The sequence below is a fragment of the Schistocerca americana genome, chromosome 2, assembly GCF_021461395.2.
Source record: "Schistocerca americana isolate TAMUIC-IGC-003095 chromosome 2, iqSchAmer2.1, whole genome shotgun sequence".
Lineage (NCBI taxonomy): Eukaryota > Metazoa > Arthropoda > Insecta > Orthoptera > Acrididae > Schistocerca > Schistocerca americana.
In genome coordinates, this window is record NC_060120.1 from 1,011,936,418 (window position 1) to 1,011,953,827 (window position 17,410).

General features: G+C 44.5%; 1 protein-coding gene across 1 annotated transcript in view; it reads right to left on the minus strand.

Moving 5' to 3' along the window:
• Positions 1-17,410, minus strand: part of LOC124594624 (synaptotagmin-15-like) — a 159,341-nt gene that overhangs the window by 7,768 nt on the left and 134,163 nt on the right. Inside the window, exons 7-8 of the mRNA XM_047132996.1 lie at positions 12,705-12,812; positions 7,198-7,402 (exon numbers count right to left, since the gene is read on the minus strand). Coding sequence (XP_046988952.1) covers positions 7,198-7,402; positions 12,705-12,812 — 313 coding nt within the window. The remainder of the gene's footprint in view (positions 1-7,197; positions 7,403-12,704; positions 12,813-17,410) is intronic.

Here is a 17,410-nt window from a genome sequence, read left to right on the forward strand (position 1 = left end):
ATAACTGTAATCAATGGTAAGCGGCGCTTGAGTGACGTAAAATGCAACGCCACTGGGCAATGGATGACTGAAAACGTGTGATTTGGAGTGATGACTGACGCTATACCCTGCGGCAATCCGACGGAACGGTTTGGGTTCGACGATGTTAGAAGAGTCTTACCTACCGTCATGCCTAGTGCCGACAGTAAAGTACGGATGAGATAGGGTCTCCAGTAAACACTAAATGGCGAACGATATGTAAACAACTTACAGCGTTGTGTACTGGATACAGCAGAGGGACAGTTCGGGGACGAAGATTATATCTGCATGACAGAGTGCCCAGTGAGGCAATAGTTTGTCAACGATAACGTTTCTGAAATCGTCTACCATGCCCTTGGTAAAGTTCTGATCCCAATGGGACGCCTTTGGTCTGAGTTACAACGTCGACGTCGCTCCAGGCCACACCGTGCAACATCGTCATCTTCTTTGGTTTCGGCTCTTGAGGAAGTATGGGCTGGCATTCCTCCACAGGCTTTCAGATGTCTCATTGGGAGTGTCCCCAGCCGAGATCAAGGATGGACACTACCCATATTAACACTCAGTAATAGGTGTCCAAATACTTTCCATCCGATTATAAAATGTTGTCATACTTTTTCTTAAGAAATGGGCTTAATGGAGGAAAATTTTACGGCTGCTGTCAGTGGCCCATCGTCATTGGTTAAGTAGCTAAAAAGGCAAAACAAGACAGGGGCAAAGTTTATCAAATTATTATTGTCGTGCTGCTTCTTCGCAACTGTAAGTATTTCTCGCGCACAGAGGCTGTGAATTTACTTCTTACTTGTAAAACAATCACGAAAAAACTCCTTTTTGCAAAAGAACGTGTCTATTGTCTTTGACAGAGTTCAACTATAAGTTTCCTTTAATTTACGTCTATGGTCACAAACTTTTTGTTAACAGATTACCGGTTTCGGTCTTTAATGACCATCATCAGATCTGCAGCAAAAATGGGTCACTATTTTTTTTCGCGACGATGTCGCAGCTTGTGAGAGTTCAACTAACCGGTAAAAACCCGAAGATCCAGATAAAGAGGGGCTGAAACGTCGATTATGTACTGAAGAGGAACATGACGTAACAAAGTAGAACATTTTACCTTCAACAAAAAATTTTGTCTACTGACTTTTTCAAAACAGTTTTTAAAATACTAGTATGTTACTCTTAAAATGCCGTTCATAAAATTAGAGGCAAGGTTCGTAAATCAGGGCATGTTGTAGAATTCGATTCGGTAGTTCTAGGGCTCCCAGTGAGCTGCGAGTGAGAGAAGAGAGTTCCCCAAAAGAATGAATATTCTAACAATGTTGGACATCTCTCAGTGACCTTGGATGGTAGTAATTCTAAGATTCCACTATCAACTGCAACAGAAAGCCCATGTTAAATGGGTAATGTGAGTAATGCTGAATAATCATCGGATAACAAATTTGACAACTGCACGTTTACAGTGAACGTAGTAAACTTCTGCGAATAATGTGCTGTAACTAGTCTGTCACACTAAGCCGTGTTAGACTCCTAGCGCTCTCTAGTCCCTATAATGGGCCTGGTCTTGCTCCCATGCCTCTGTTCCGTTAGACGTGTATCCCTTCTACCTTTTCCGGCTCTTATGAGTGTTGTACTGAGATACTGCGATAATGAATAGCTCAGTAGGCAGTTCAGTTCTGAAGATGAATGGACATTTCTGAAAAGGGCATTCACAGAAGTTATAAAGTAAAACGTAGGTACAAGAAAGTTAACTGTGAAGAAACCGCGGATAACAGAAGAAATACTTTAGTTGATCGACGAAAGAAGAAAATACCAAAATGTGCAGGGAAATTCAAGAATACACAAATAGAGGCACTTAAAAATGAAATAAATAGGAAGTGCGGCGAAGTAAAGGCGAAATGTCTGCATCGAAAATGTGAGGAAATGGAAATAGAAATGATTGTCTGAAGAACTGACTCAGCATATTGAAAAGTTAACCTTCGGTGAAATTAAAAGTAAGGGCGGAAACGTAAAGAGAGTAGGTGGAATCCCACACTTATATACAGAGGAGGGAACGGATAGGTAGAAAGAGTACAGTGAAGTCATATATGAGTGGGAGGACTTGTCTGATGCCGTAATAGAATGAGGAACAGGAGTTGATAGGGAAGGGATAGGGCATCCAGTATTAGAATCGGAATTTAAAAGAGCTTTGGGCGACTGAAGGTCAAATAAGGCAGAAGGGACTGATAACATTCCATCCGAATTTATAAATTATTGGCGGGAAGCGGCTACAAAACGTCTGTCGACACAACTGTGTACAACGTATGAGACTGACGATATACCATATACCATAAGATCGTCGGAAAAACATCATACACACAATTCCGAAGATAGCAGGAGACGACAAACTCGAGAATTACCGCCAAATCAGCTCCTGCATCCAAGCTGCCGACAGAAAATTTACAGAAGAATTGGACAGAATATTGAGAATCTCTTATATGATGACCAGCTTGGCCTTAGGAAAGATAAAGATAACAGACAGGCCGTTCAAACGTTCTGGTTGATAGTGGAAGCAAGACTGAAGAAAAACCAAAACACGTTCATAGGATTTGTCAACAATACAAAATACTGCAACACGCTCTAAATTTAAGAAAAGGAGAGGTAAGCTATAGGGAAGACGGATGACATACAATATGTACAAGGACCAAGAGGATACAATAAGACTGGAAGAACAAGAACGAAGTGCTCGAATTAAAAAGGGTGTAAGACAGGGATGTAGTCTTTCGCCCCTATTGTTCAATCTACACATCGAAGAAGCAATGACGGAAATAAAAGAAAGGTTCAGGGATGGGACTAAAATTCAAGGTGAAAGGATATCAGTGGGAAGTTAGGGCCGATGACATTGCTATTCTCAGTGAGTTTGAAGAAGGATTAAAGGATCTGTTGAACTGAAGGAATAGTCTAAGTTGTATAGAATACGTATGCAGTAAACTATGTAATGAAAGTAATGCGAAGTAGCAGGAAACGGAACAGCGAGAAACTTAACATCGGGGTTGATGGTCACGATGTAGACGAAGTTACGGAATTCTTCTACCTTGGAAGCAAAATAACCTATGACCTACGAAGCAAGGAGGATATAAGAAGCAGAATAGACAGGCAAACAGAGCATTCCTGGCGAAGAGGAGTGTACTAATATCCAACATTGGCCTTAATTTGAGGAAGAAATTTCTGAGAACGTACGTTTGGAGCACAGCGTTGTCTGGTAGTAAATGGTGGATAGTGGGAAAACCGGAGCAGAAGAAAATCTAAGCATTTTAGATGTGGTGCTACAGAAGAATACTGAAAATCAGATGGACTGATAAGATAAAGAATGTGGAGATTCTCCGTAGAATCGGCGAAGGAAGTAACATGGGGGAAAAACTGATAATGGAAGGGAGAGGGCCGGCCGGTGTGGCCGTGCGATTGTAGGCGCTTCAGTCTGGAACCGCGAGACTGCTACGGTCGCAGGTTCGAATGCTGCCTCGGGCATGGATGTGTATGATGTCCTTAGGTTAGTTAGGTTTAAGTAGTTCTAAGTTGTAGGGGACTGATGACCTCAGATGTTAAGTCCCATAGTGCTCAGAGCCTTTTGAACCATTTTTTGAAGGGACAGGATGATAGGACCTGTTTTAAGGATCAGTGAGTAGCCTCCATGGTACTAGATGAAGCTGAATAGTGAAAACCCTTAGGGGTCACAAGTAGCAATTCATAACATTATTCAATTTAAGAAGACCATTGGAGAGCATTAAAGAGCATCGTCAGAGCTATTGGAATTTATGGTTCAAGGTTAGATTGGTAGTGGAATCAACAAACTACTTTCAGCAGTAAATCCACTGTTTCTGACGATGGGGTTGTTCAACTGAGGAAACTGGTCCATAAAAACATTGTGGCTGTCATAAACTGAACTGCCACATTTATGTTGTAAAAATAATTTGTTTGTGTTGGGAGGTCGTGCTGATACATGTGTGTGTTCAGTTGTCTGTGTTCGAGTATTCTACTAATTGTCTGGGTGGTTGTATCTGTTACAGATTCACAATAGTCTCTCTGACAATGTTGTCAGACACAGTAACATGTTTTCTTCTAACCTAAACGTCAAGAGTAGGCACTCCCGTCAGTCATCCCTAGAGGGAGCTGATTGTGTTATTTTCGTTCCGGCGCAGATAGCAAGGAGTTTCGACATGAATTATCAAACTGTATTTCAGGTGCATTGTGAGCTCCTCCCTTTATGATAAGACAATTGCAGTACTCATGAAGTACGATTAACAGCTTGCTGAATATGGAACAACAGTGTCTTGAAATCTACAATACATACTTAAGATATACATCAAAATAAAAAAAAACCTACAGCTGCTAGAATGACGACCATTGGATTACATAAATGACAACTGAAAGACCTGTGGGTATTCGGTAAATAGCCGACTCCAAGGAAGCCCTAATGTATATAGAACAGCCCATACCCGCATAGAGAATAAAACTATCGGAACAAGAACACATCACTTTGCCAGAGTTAAGTCAGCCACGGAGGTCTGTATGCTTATCTCACCCCATAACTTATATTTTAGTTCTAGATATTTTTGTTTCAGTAATTCGATAAACGTGCAAACGTTCGTTATACACTATCCTACCAAAAATAAGAGAAGCACCCAAAAGTGGCGGAAGAAGCTAAAAGAAAGTTCACGGGTTGATATTACTGTAGTGACTGCAAAATCGAGTTAGTTTCACAAAGACAGCATGAACCAACTTATCTGTATGATGTTGCATCATCTCTTGGCAGTATGTATGCACTGATTTGATTGGGAAGGGTGTCGTCAGGCTGTTCGTAATGCTGTTGTATTCCTTCCTGAGGCAAGCTGACCCACAACTGTGCTTGATATCCTGGATATGACACTGGAACGGAGTTGACGTCTGAGCTGGTACCAAGAATATACCATTGGGGGCAAATTTGGGGATCTAATTGGCTACGGGAATGCCTCAACATCACAGAGAGACCAAGCAGACACGTTTCATGTGTGGACGGGTATTGTATTGTTCAAAAATGGCACCATGGTACTGTAGCATAATAGTTACTACATGAGGCCACTGGATGTCAGTGACATACCGCCGTGCCATCAGGGACCCTCAGTCACTACCAGCCGCGACCTGAAATCGTACTTGATGGCTCCGCGCTCCATGACCCAGGAAACGGTGTGCCTCTCCAAGACATGGGATGAAATCATACCCGACGATGATTGTCATTCGGAATAATACAGGATTGCTGTTCATTGTTGTACGCAATGCGGGGCCAGCAGTCCGTAGCACCACTCCAAATGCAACAGTTTATGTTGGGATGTTAATGGCAGCTTATGCGTGGCACGGGAATTCCCTACTCCGACTGCTGCTAGTCTCCGAACAGTGGTGCGTGATGACACAGTATTCAGCAGGGAGTCCACGACTTGTTCTTGGACGACACTCACAGATGTGAAGGAACTACGATGAGCTTGGTGCACTCTTGCAGCCGTCAGATGAAGTCGACCACAACGATGTGTACCTCTGCCCTTCCATTCCCATGGGGTCCAACATCGGGCGTCTGTCACATCCGAATGGTCCACAAATATGGATATTGCATGATTCGACCAATCGGCCAGATGGAGACCCACACTGAATCCCTTTCGAGCTCCGTTAGCCGGTGACTTCGCCGTCTCACATGAAAATGAGGCATAGCTGTGTCTTACACAGTGATCACTCAGCATCTAATGCTGCTCGTACCCTACAAGGTGTGATATCAACTGTAAACCCGAATGACAGAGATGCACTATGGACGCTGTTTCAACTGCCAGAGAGAAATGCAACTCTAACCATTTACATAGCTGGGAATTGTGTGTCGGTATAAGAAGCTGCATTGACATTCGACCTTGTCTTCTGGGTGCTTACTGTTTTTTTTTTTTTTTTTTTTTTTTTTTGTCACGTATCGTAACATTGTAGACTTGCGTGCATGGTGTCAATCTCATTAAAATGCTTTTGGGTGTACTGCTGCATTATTTCGCAAAATACGAAGGTTGGAAGTTAAATAGTGGCGACTATTTATTCACAACAGACACAAATGACTTCCATGTTTGCACCTGTTACTGTCCTTCAAGGTAGTCACCAGCGCTGTGTAGAACCCGTTGCTAGCGATGTGGAAGGCGTAGTATACCATTAGCAGAGCCCGTTCCATTGATGGTGCGAATGGAGCGGTCGACTGCCTGTCGAATCTCTGGAACAGCTCTGAAGCCAATGCCACGAAACCAAAACTGAAACGCCAATCCAATGAACGGTGTCATTATGAGTCGCAGCGAAAAACGAAGGTGCGTCAGAGCCCTAGTGTGGTGGAAGTCATGGTGATTCTCGTGTACGACTGTGATGGTGTTATCCTAACACATTATGTTCCTACACGGCAGACCGTCAGTGCAGAGTATTACTGTTCGTTATGGAGCATCACCTACGACTAGCTTTGCGAAAGAAGCGGCGACACTTTCTACGCAACCCACCCATCATTTTGCACGACAATGCGCGGGCACTTACAGCGCAAGCTGTGGCTGTTCTGTTCGGTCAGTGGGACTGGGATGTACTGTACCATCCACCATACTCCCCGGACTTAAGTCCTTGTGACTTTGATTTGATTCCGAAGATGAAAGAACAACTTCGTGGCATTCGCTTCAGAACTGTTCCAGAGATTCGACAGGCAGAAGACCGCTCCATTCTCACCATCAACAGAGCAGGCACTGCTAACGGTATACTCCGCCTTCCACGTCACTGGCAACGGGTTCTACACAACGCTGGTGAGTACTTTGAAGGATAGTAACAGGAGCAAACACATAACTCTTTTTTATCGGTTACGAAAAATTAGTTGCCACTATTTAAGATCCAATCCTCGTACTAAAATGTTAAAATAAATCGACGTTTCAGCTGATTCAGGTTGCTGAGGAGTCCACTGCAACAACCCTGAAAGGATTTTAACGTTTTAAGTATTTTATAAGCTGACAGTACACCTAGAAGGGTTGTGATGAGATGCAGGCGTAGCTGTAGTATACACGGAAAATTCCATTTAGCCCCATGTCATGCTGGCACGTGTGATGCAACTAGGAAGCGAATTTAGAGGGAGGAGATGCAGAAGATGGGGAGACAGGCAGGGAGTTGTCAGGCAGGTACCTCTGCCGTAGCCCGGCACGGGCACCAGCACGTGCAGCGTGATGCTGGTCAGGTCGAGCCGCGCGGCGGGCACGCGGAAGTTGAAGCACTGCGAGAAGTTGGGGCAGTCCGAGTTGCGGACCGTGGCCGTGCGCTTCACCTTGACGGCGCGGTACTGCTGCTGCAGCGACACGCGCACGTACGAGTCGCGCCGCTCCTCCCGGAACTGAAACACACACACACACACGCTGGGCGCACACACTTGATTCCCGTATGCCTGAACTTTCTCATTTTCATAGGATTGAAGGACGTTGCTTAAATGGTTAAACACCATTCAAAAGCCAAGATCGCATAAAAATTTCTTTATTTGAGTCGACGGGTTTCAACAGTCATTGCTGTCATCTTTAGGTCTTTAACACTTCTTTGTTGTAAAACACGTTCATTTTGCGCTGAACGACATGCACAAGATGTCAAGTTGGTAAAACTCAGCAGATTAAAGATAAAAAGCACCTTGTCCAAAAGGGCATGCCCATATAAATATTGCTCGCAAATGCTTGAGTATGTGTCCAGCATATGTAAACAGATATGTATCTGTGTACCATGTTTGTGTGGTATAACAAGCATCTGCGGGCAATATGGCACAGGGGTCGCTATCGACGGTCGAATCTGATCGGCTGAGGCCGTCTGCATGAGACGCCGTTGCAGGCATTCCGTACCTACATGTCGACATCCGGAGCAGGTTCTCGTCTTAAATAATGAACCCACGGCAGCCAGCGATCGTGAGACACGAAAGTACATGGCGGTGCAATTCAATATGGATCTGTCGCCCCTCGTTAAGGACAGGGTGAGTATCGAAGGTCTTACATTTTTTCGGCCGTATGGTCGAGCACTGTCCCAAGAGCAAGGGTGACTAAATCCGCTGGAACTTCAAACACACATTTTATATTTTGAACAGTCCGTTCAAGTGTTACCACACCCAGAGTGGCAGAATCTGTAACCTTCCGCCGAGTGTCTGAGAAGTTTGTCACACGCCTCATTGCCAGTGAACCTAAGATACACAACGCTGGAGACGGTAGAAAAATGGATACCCAGCAGCTCTTTCGTGTCTACATGTATCAAGTCACATAAAAATCTGTCTACTTCGTTGGCCTTGGGTCTAGCCGGCCGCGGTGGCCGAGCGGTTCTAGGCGCTGCAGTCCGGAACCACGATGCTGTTACAGTCGCAGGTTCGAATCCTGCCTCGGACATGGGTGTGTGTGATGTCCTTAGGTAAGCTAGGTTTAAGTAGTTCTAGGTCTAGGGGACTGATGACCTCAGATGTTAAGTCCCATAGTGCTCAGAGCCATTTGAACCATTTGAATATGTAGCGCGGCGGTGACGGGGCGTGTGTGGCACTTGTTTGCATCTGGAGTCTACAGTACGTTGCGTCAAACTGCAGATTGATCGTGCCTTTCCGATACGAAAGAGCTATTGGAGTCACGAACGTAACTGTAAAACTCAAAACCACCGCGGTGGCGCTGTAAGTAACAGACCCGGAAACGCGACACGGAGCGGCCGGTATGTACCGCACCGCTCAAAAGCCTAAAGCCGACTATCCATTTGGCTATCCGTGCACGACTCACGGCCACACCGAAACATCCATATGTCATCAACCTAGTATGTGTATAAAACCTGTACTCGCACATCCGTTATGTAAATTCCCGTACAGAGGAGACAATTTACTTCAACGTCGCTTACCCAGTGTCGTCGGATAAATACGACATTGCAGTGCCTGTGATATTCTGAAATACGATGTAAAGTTCATTTGGACAAGCATGTAAACAGGCTCTTCAACATCGTGTTTACGTCACTGCTCGTCAAACTGTGGTCCGCGAGCCACATGCGGCTCTAACCAACTATTCGTACGGTCCCGGGTGCTTATTTTTAATTTGACGTCGGAGAACTGGGCCGTGAGCTAAGTAAAGTTGGCCGCTTACTTCAGTGGCAGTGTGTTAACTAGTGCGGCCCCTGTGGGGCCGGCCGCGGTGGTCTCGCGGTTAAGGCGCTCAGTCCGTAATCGCGCGACTGCTACGGTCGCAGGTTCGAATCCTGCCTCGGGCATGGGTGTGTGTGATGTCCTTAGGTTAGTTAGGTTTAAGTAGTTCTAAGTTCTAGGGGACTGATGACCACAGAAGTTAAGTCCCATGGCGCTCAGAGCCCAGAGCCACTGTGGGTATTCAAGGTGTGTGAAGGGGAGTGATCCATTGTTTGTCTTCCAGTGCTGACAACACACTGGTGCGTGACTTGTAGTGATCATCTGCTGTGGAAAAAATTTGACACGCAAGTAGCGTCGGTTCATTAATGCACAAGCTGTACAGATTTGTAAGTAATTATAGCGTCACAACTTTGGGGTCACTAAGGGTGTCAGCAATCTGAAACAGAGAACAGTCAAAATAAAGTGTTCCGAATGGAGCTGTCTTCTATCAGCGCTTCGGATGGCTACATGTCGCGCGTTTACTATAGCTAGTGATATTGGGGCTCATAACATACCACTTTATGTAAGTTATCAAATGGCTCTGAGCACTATGGGACTCAACTGCTGTGGTCATAAGTCCCCTAGAACTTAGAACTACTTAAACCTAACTAACCTAAGGACATCACACACATCCACGCCCGAGGCAGGATTCGAACCTGCGACCGTAGCGGTCGTGCGGTTCCAGACTGTAGCGCCTTTAACCGCTCGGCCACTCCGGCCGGCTATGTAAGTTATCAATTAGTAAACATGTAAGATACGAATTAAGAATGAGAGCGGTACATAAGCCACCCGAGGTGCGGCCCCGCAAACTGTGTACTGCCTCTTGAGCAAATACGTTTGACTACCACTGATTTACAGCGAACTGACCGCTACGCGCAGCGACGGCAGGCGCGACTTTTGATGCCGCAGGGGTTGCCTAGCGACAGGAGTTTCCCCCGTAAGTTGCCTAGTGACACGTGTTTTCCCCAGTAACTAGAACGCTAGATAATGTCGGTGGATAATGTTCTTGGACTGGTTTCCCATCATCAATTTTTTCCTCAAGACAGTCTCCACAACTCTTCGAGCTTACTTTCGTTACATACTATACAGGGTAATCATAAATTTTTTGTCTGACCACAAAATTTTATTTCTGAAAAACTATGCGCGATACAGCTATGTGGTTTGTTGTTAATAGTAGCATAACTCGTGAAGATTTTATGGATTTGACTACTTTTCTGGGCTTCTTATTGCATAAAGCGTAATTTAAGACTGGTGCTGTTATAACGTGGTCTATGTTGTGCAAAGTGCTTCGCGGTTTCGTGGAACTCAGTCGCCTATTACAGTTCAGCAACTGTTTTGAAGTGCTTGTAGTCTAGATCCGCCAGTTGTGAAGAGCATCAAAGGAGTGTATGAAAAGAGATTGACAATGTTGGCGACGACAAGGCAAGAAGTCGGAGACCTGGACTGAGAGATTATGCTGTTGATACCGTGAGTACAGAATTTCAAAGGAGTCCGGGGAAATCGACGCGTCATGTTTTCAAAGAAAAGAGCATACCTCACAGAACTGGGTTTAATAATTTACACAAATGGCTGCATTTGGATGTATACAAAGTGTAAATTATGCACGTTTTGTAGCCGTATGTTAGGCCCAGACATGCTGACTTCGCTAGGTACATGCTAGAACAAATCGATGTACACAATACAAAAGTTTGTTTGTCCGATGAGTCGACTTTTCAAACCTCCGGGAAAGTAAACAGGGGTAACGTCCGAATCTTGTGGTCGAAGAGACGATAAATTTTCGAACAGTAGATAATGGACAACCCGGAAATGAATGTGTGGTGTGGCCGTTCTGGGATCGTTATTTTTCAGTAAGTCTACCGTTATGGCAACAATTTAACTGCACACCTTGGAACTTCACATTGAAACTCAGCTGCGGAATGTAATATCATTGGGTTTCGGATGATCTGTATATAAAATATTTGTCATTAAAGAGACGAACAGCCATCGAGTTGTAGTTGGTAAAATGTTATAATATTGTAATGTGCGTCTACACAAAGACGCGCCTCCAGCATTAACTGCTTCAAATAAACACGATGACCCGTTGGGTGCAGACATTTATATAATTGCCGCAGAGCTCGATCGTAATAAGATGCGAAACATATGAATGTTAAAATTCTATCTTTTGTTATGTATAGTTCTAGAGACTTGATTACCATTTACTGTTTCGTTGTCGACATGCGAAGAAGTGTGGTGTAGCATCGCTACAGGTTATACTATATTTTGTTTACTAAAATATGTAAATCTTCGATCAAACGCTTGGAAAAACCGTGTGACGGAATGAAATACTCGCGCGCATGCAAGGACATCTGATTTCCAGAAAATATTGCACAGACAAAACAGGACACTGTTGTAGCACGCAATGTGTGAAAGAAATATCAAATGTAAGTTTTATGTTCCTTAGATATTTGTTCATGTTCAGTGACATGGATTCTTACAGAATATATTGATGAGTCATAACGATATCTATTTCTTTCTATTCTTTTCTTTAACTAATCTCAGTGTATGCTACGTTACGGGTCAGCTCTTTCTAGCGGTATCTCGGTTGTTTTCGGGAGGCTGCTAATGTATTCAGTCTCAGATTTGATAACTATTACCAAAACCCACTTTCGTGTATCGATTTTTTTTTTTTTATAATGTTCAGTTAGGTCCCTTAGGTATTTGTATCGAAGAATCAGATTGCGTGAAGGCAATCCGGTTAAATGTCAGGCTCAAGCCTCCTTTGCGTAATTTGACATTATTCCTCCTGAACACATTCGTGAACCGACGCAAATCAGTTAAAAACTCTGCTCTCTCCCTCTCCGACTTGCTCCAAAAGCGGCTAAGAAATTGCTGTGAGTGCAGAATCTAGTATAAGTTGCATTATCACTATTATCTGAATTTTATCTAATCACATTACTATCAATATTTCACGCGATCGCTATTTGAACTTCTCTCTCTTTTTTGCGATTTATACTAGAGGGACTGTCAACCTTGGATAGAGGCTTCCGATAAGATGGTGCACCGCCACACTGAGGGTTATTTGTTCGCCAGTTCTTAGATGAAAGCGTTCCGGCAGGGGTCTGGCACAGACGGCCCCAAAATCGTGGCCACCATGTGCCATAGAGATAACTTCGTTTGCCCTTTTCCGTGGGATTATGTTAAGGATAAAGTGTTCAGTTCACCACTTCCTATAGTGTAACCTGTTATGGTACAAATACGAAATGCAACAGAGGCGGGCAAAGACATGGAGACAAAATGAGTAGCTCTTAGGTGTTCTACGGGTAAGAAACGGAGCAAATGTGGAAGTGTATCGATTCGATAAAAAAAAAAAAAAGAAACAAGAAATAGAACTTTACGATATAACTTACCAGCTGCAACAAACCGCACAGCTCTATCTAGCGTGGATCCTGAGAACTAATTTTTGTTTAGTCAGCCTGTATTACTGTTTCAAATGTGTAAACTGTTAGCAGCCGTACACGTAAAAAAAGACACGCACCTTGAGGTTCCTGGCCTCTATGACGGTGACGGCGAGCCGGTGCAGGTTCTCGTTGTACAGCAGTGACACCAGCAGCTCCCCGCGCTCAGACACCTGCTCCTGCGCCTCCTGCGGCACAAACGGAAACAGTTTTGGAAAAGAGACGAATACACAAAATTACTTCCAGAATAATATTTTCACTCTGCAGGGGAGTGTGCGCTGATATTAAACTTCCTAGAAATTTAAAACTGTGTGCCGGGCCGAGACTCGAACTCGGGACCTTTGTCTTTCACGGGCAAGTGCACTACCATCTCAGCTACCAAAGATGATTCGCAGGAGAGCTTCTATGAAGTTTGGAAGGTAGGAGACGAGATACTGGCAGAACTGATCTGTGAGGATTGGTCGTGAGTCGTGCTTGGGTAGCTAGGATGGCAGAGCACTTGTCCGCGAAAGGCAAAGGTTCCGATTTCGAATCTTGGTCCGGGACACAGTTTTAATCTGCCAGGAAGTTTCATAAAATTACTTGTTACTGAGGCAAATTCTATATATGTCAGTGTGGCAGGGCAATATACACCCGCCTGAAGAAACACCACAGAAGGAGACTCTAGTTTTGCAGACTACCTGCTTAAGGAAGGCCATAGTTACAAGGCGAAACACAAAGTGTTACATCACATCCAAACTGAAGGAAGATAAATTGCACTGAAATTATAGAAATTAATAAAAACTTGTCCGTCAACCCAAGCGTAGGCCTGAAAGACCAGGCACAGTTCCCTTACTCACCACTTCTAACTGCAAATACTACTCATAATCCCATCCTGGTTATATTATAAATAAGCCCCCCACTCCCATGCTCCATTTCCTTTATTTCAATTACTCTAATTTCTCTTGTTGTGTTAAAAAAAATTTACTTTGTATAATCACAGCTCATCACCTGCTTAATATCACTATTATATCTCAAGTGTTTGTAATTTATGGTCTATTGAAGACATGATTGTTTTGTTCAGCGACATCTTTGGAATATGCCAAGAAAGGTTATTGTTCAGTTATGTTCTTGTATGTAAAACTGTTGTAACTTGTCTATGGTGCATTTGTTAATGTGTCACATATTTTATCTTGGATAAATGATCTTATATGACATGTACACGGGAATAACCTCGCTTATTTTGTACCTGTTCTAACATTAGCATTTTTATCTCTGTAAATGGAGATACTCTGTATATGCACTAGTTTAAAATCTTTGATCTAAGAAAATTTCAAAAATGGATCAAATGGCTCTGAGCACTATGGGACTCAACTGCTGAGGTCATTAGTCCCCTAGAACTTAGAACTAGTTAAACCTAACACACCTAAGGACATCACACACATCCATGCCCGAGGCAGGATTCGAACCTGCGACCGTAGTGGTCTCGCGGTTCCAGACTGCAGCGCCTATAACCGCACGGCCACTTCGGCCGGCAAAAAAATTTCATTGCACCACATACTTATCTTTGACCTGATGAAAACCGGTTCGTGTAACAAATAGTGAATATTGTAGAATATTGTATCAGTGTTGTTCGCGTTTCATTGATAATGTACAAAATTTTCTACCGAGAACGGACGGAACAGTCAATAACTGCAAGAAATCTCGCTGCTCACAATGCAGCGCATTAGAGCTGTGACAGACATAGAGACTAAGCACTTGAAGTCACGCACCCACCGTATCTCAGTTAGTCTAGAGTGTACAATATTTAATTTCCTTAATTAGTGTGTTCGCATATGATATTGCACAAAATTAACCAGATGTGCACCTAATGAATTGCTATCAGTCGCCTACTAACAAAACATTTAATACGGCAGTACTAATTAAACAAACCCGTAGAATTGCGAAAGCAGTGGAACTTAAACCTAGTAAAGAAACATGGAATTAATATTTGAACCAGCTTTCCGGAAATGCAACAAGTTTCGAAATCCAGTAACTGCATTCAGAAGTTGGTGCTGGAGTCACGCTCTGCTACTGCTATATACTGCAGCCTTTTCAGCAGGAGAACAGAATAAGAAATATGATCCTATGACAGGGCGATGTCCATAATTTATAAATATAGAAGAGATTATTGCTACCCAGTTCCAGTCAGAGGATGTTGAGATTTAATGTCAGCTAGAGTAATGTTCTGCATGCTCCCCTATGTGCGGCCTATATGTACAAAGCTGAGAGGGGTGGTAAGTCTCCAGTGCGGCCGCCATTGTTTTGTTACGACAGGGTGGTACTTGAGATCGTATCGGTGGAAATTATTGGTGTTTCTATCTTCCTCCATCGCACAAAAACCAAAATTACTTTCCTTTTCTTTTGGACTTTATGCACATATACAATGGTGTCCAAAATAAAAGCGAGAAACCACAATTTCCCCGTCCTATGTCTAACGATGTAATCGTACAAAGTGTCAACAGATGTCCGTACGATCGTGCCCTGTACGGAAGATGTATTCGAGTCAACGGACAACCACACCAACGATGACATCAGGGCAGTTGGCACAGAGAAGACGCCTACCAGGGTCTGCGATTGAGGCCCATGGGGAGAATGGAAGCAAGATAGTGGCAAACTGATGTGGCCCGATGACATAATGTGAATCGTTCTGTTGCTTTTACGCATGTGGCGATAGTTTATAGAGATCGAAACTGTATCCCGAAGACCAGGGCGGGGCCGACCACGTTGAATATCAGAAAGAGAGGACCTTTATTTGACTGTAAGGGCACGACGGGACGGTACTGCCTTAGTACTGCACGGCAACTGGCATCTGAGCTCGCAGCGTCCACTGGTCGTGTTGCAGCGAGGCAAACCGTGCAGTGAAGGCTTCGGTAGAGTGGCCTTTATTGTTTGAGACCTGCTCCATGTGTACCTCTGACGCGTTTTCGCAGAAGGGAACGTCTATAGTTGAGCCGTCAACGTGCCACCTGGACGGTCGAACAGTGGGCCAATGTTCTTTTCACAGCTGGGTCCAGATTTGGCCTCGGCAGTGACTAACGACGGATTCGCATTTGGAGGGAACGTGGAGCACGATTTCGGGTCCCAGACGTTGTGGAAAGAGGCTGATATCAAGGAGGCTCCCTAATGCTGAGGGCAGAGATTGTATTGAAACCTCTTCATGAAATTTTACGGGTGAATCGGCAAGGTTTAACTGCTGCCTGGTATCGAGACGAGATCTTGGGGCCTCATGTGCGGTTGTTGCAAAGTGCTGTCGGCCCAGACTTCGTACTGATGAACGATAATGCCCGACATCATAGAGCACTGATAGTTGATGTTTTCTTGGAAATGGGAGATATTGCACGCATGGGGTGCCCTACTCAGTCTCCCAATTTGAATCCCATAGATCACGGACGGCAGGCACTAGAGACATGGGTTGCATCACGTCGGCATCCACTAACCACTCTCCAACACCCTGCAGTCAGCGCTGCAGGAAGAATGGGCTTTATTGCCACAACATGAGATATAATTTACAGGATGCTGCGTGGTCTATCGATCCTGTATTGCTGCCAAAGGTGGTCGCACCCCATACTGAGTGCATTAACCAGTTGCCAGAATGTACGTCCACCGTTGTGCATGCCACTGTTGTTTACGTTCTGTATTCTACGCTATTGGCCATTAAAATTGCTACACCACGAAGATGACGTGCTACAGACACGAAATTTAACCGACAGGAAGAAGATGGTGTGATATGCAAATGATTAGCTTTTCAGAGCATGCACACAAGGTTGGCGCCGTTGGCGACACCTACGAGGTGCATTCAAGTTCTATGGCCTCCGATTTTTTTTCTAATTAACTACTCACCCGAAATCGATGAAACTGCCGTTACTTCTCGACGTAATCGCCCTGCAGACGTACACATTTTTCACAACGCTGACGCCATGATTCCATGGCAGCGGCGAAGGCTTCTTTAGGAGTCTGTTTCGACCACTGGAAAATCGCTGAGGCAATAGCAGCACGGCTGGTGAATGTGCGGCCACGGAGAGTGTCTTTCATTCTTGGAAAAAGCCAAAAGTCACTAGGAGCCAGGTCAGGTGAGTAGGGAGCATGAGGAATCACTTCAGAGTTGTTATCACAAAGAAACTGTTCCGTAACGTTACCTCGATGTGCGGGTGCGTTGTCTTGGTGAAACAGCACACGCGCAGCCCTTCCCGGACGTTTTTGTTGCAGTGCAGGAAGGAATTTGTTCTTCAAGACATTTTCGTAGGATGCAGTTGTTGCCGTAGTGCCCTTTGGAACGCAATGGGTAAGGATTACGCCCTCGCTGTCCCAGAACAGGGACACCATCATTTTTTCAGCACTGGCGGTTACCCGAAATTGTTTTGGTCGCGGTGAATCTGTGTGCTTCCATTGAGCTGACTGGCACTTTGTTTCTGGATTGAAAAATGGCATCCACGTCTCATCCATTGTCACAACCGACGAAAAGAAAGTCCCATTCATGCTGTCGTTGCGGGTCAACATTGCTTGGCAACATGCCACATGGGCAGCCATGTGGTCGTCCGTCAGCATTCGTGGCACCCACCTGGATGACACTTTAACATTTTCAGGTCGTCATGCAGGATTGTATGCACAGAACCCACAAAAATGCCAACTCTGGAGGGGCGATCTGTTCAACAGTCATTTAGCATTCCCCCAAAACAATTCTCTCCACTTTCTCGATCATGTCGTCAGACCGGCTTGTGCGAGCCCAAGGTTGTTTCGGTTTGTTGTCACACGATGTTCTGCCTTC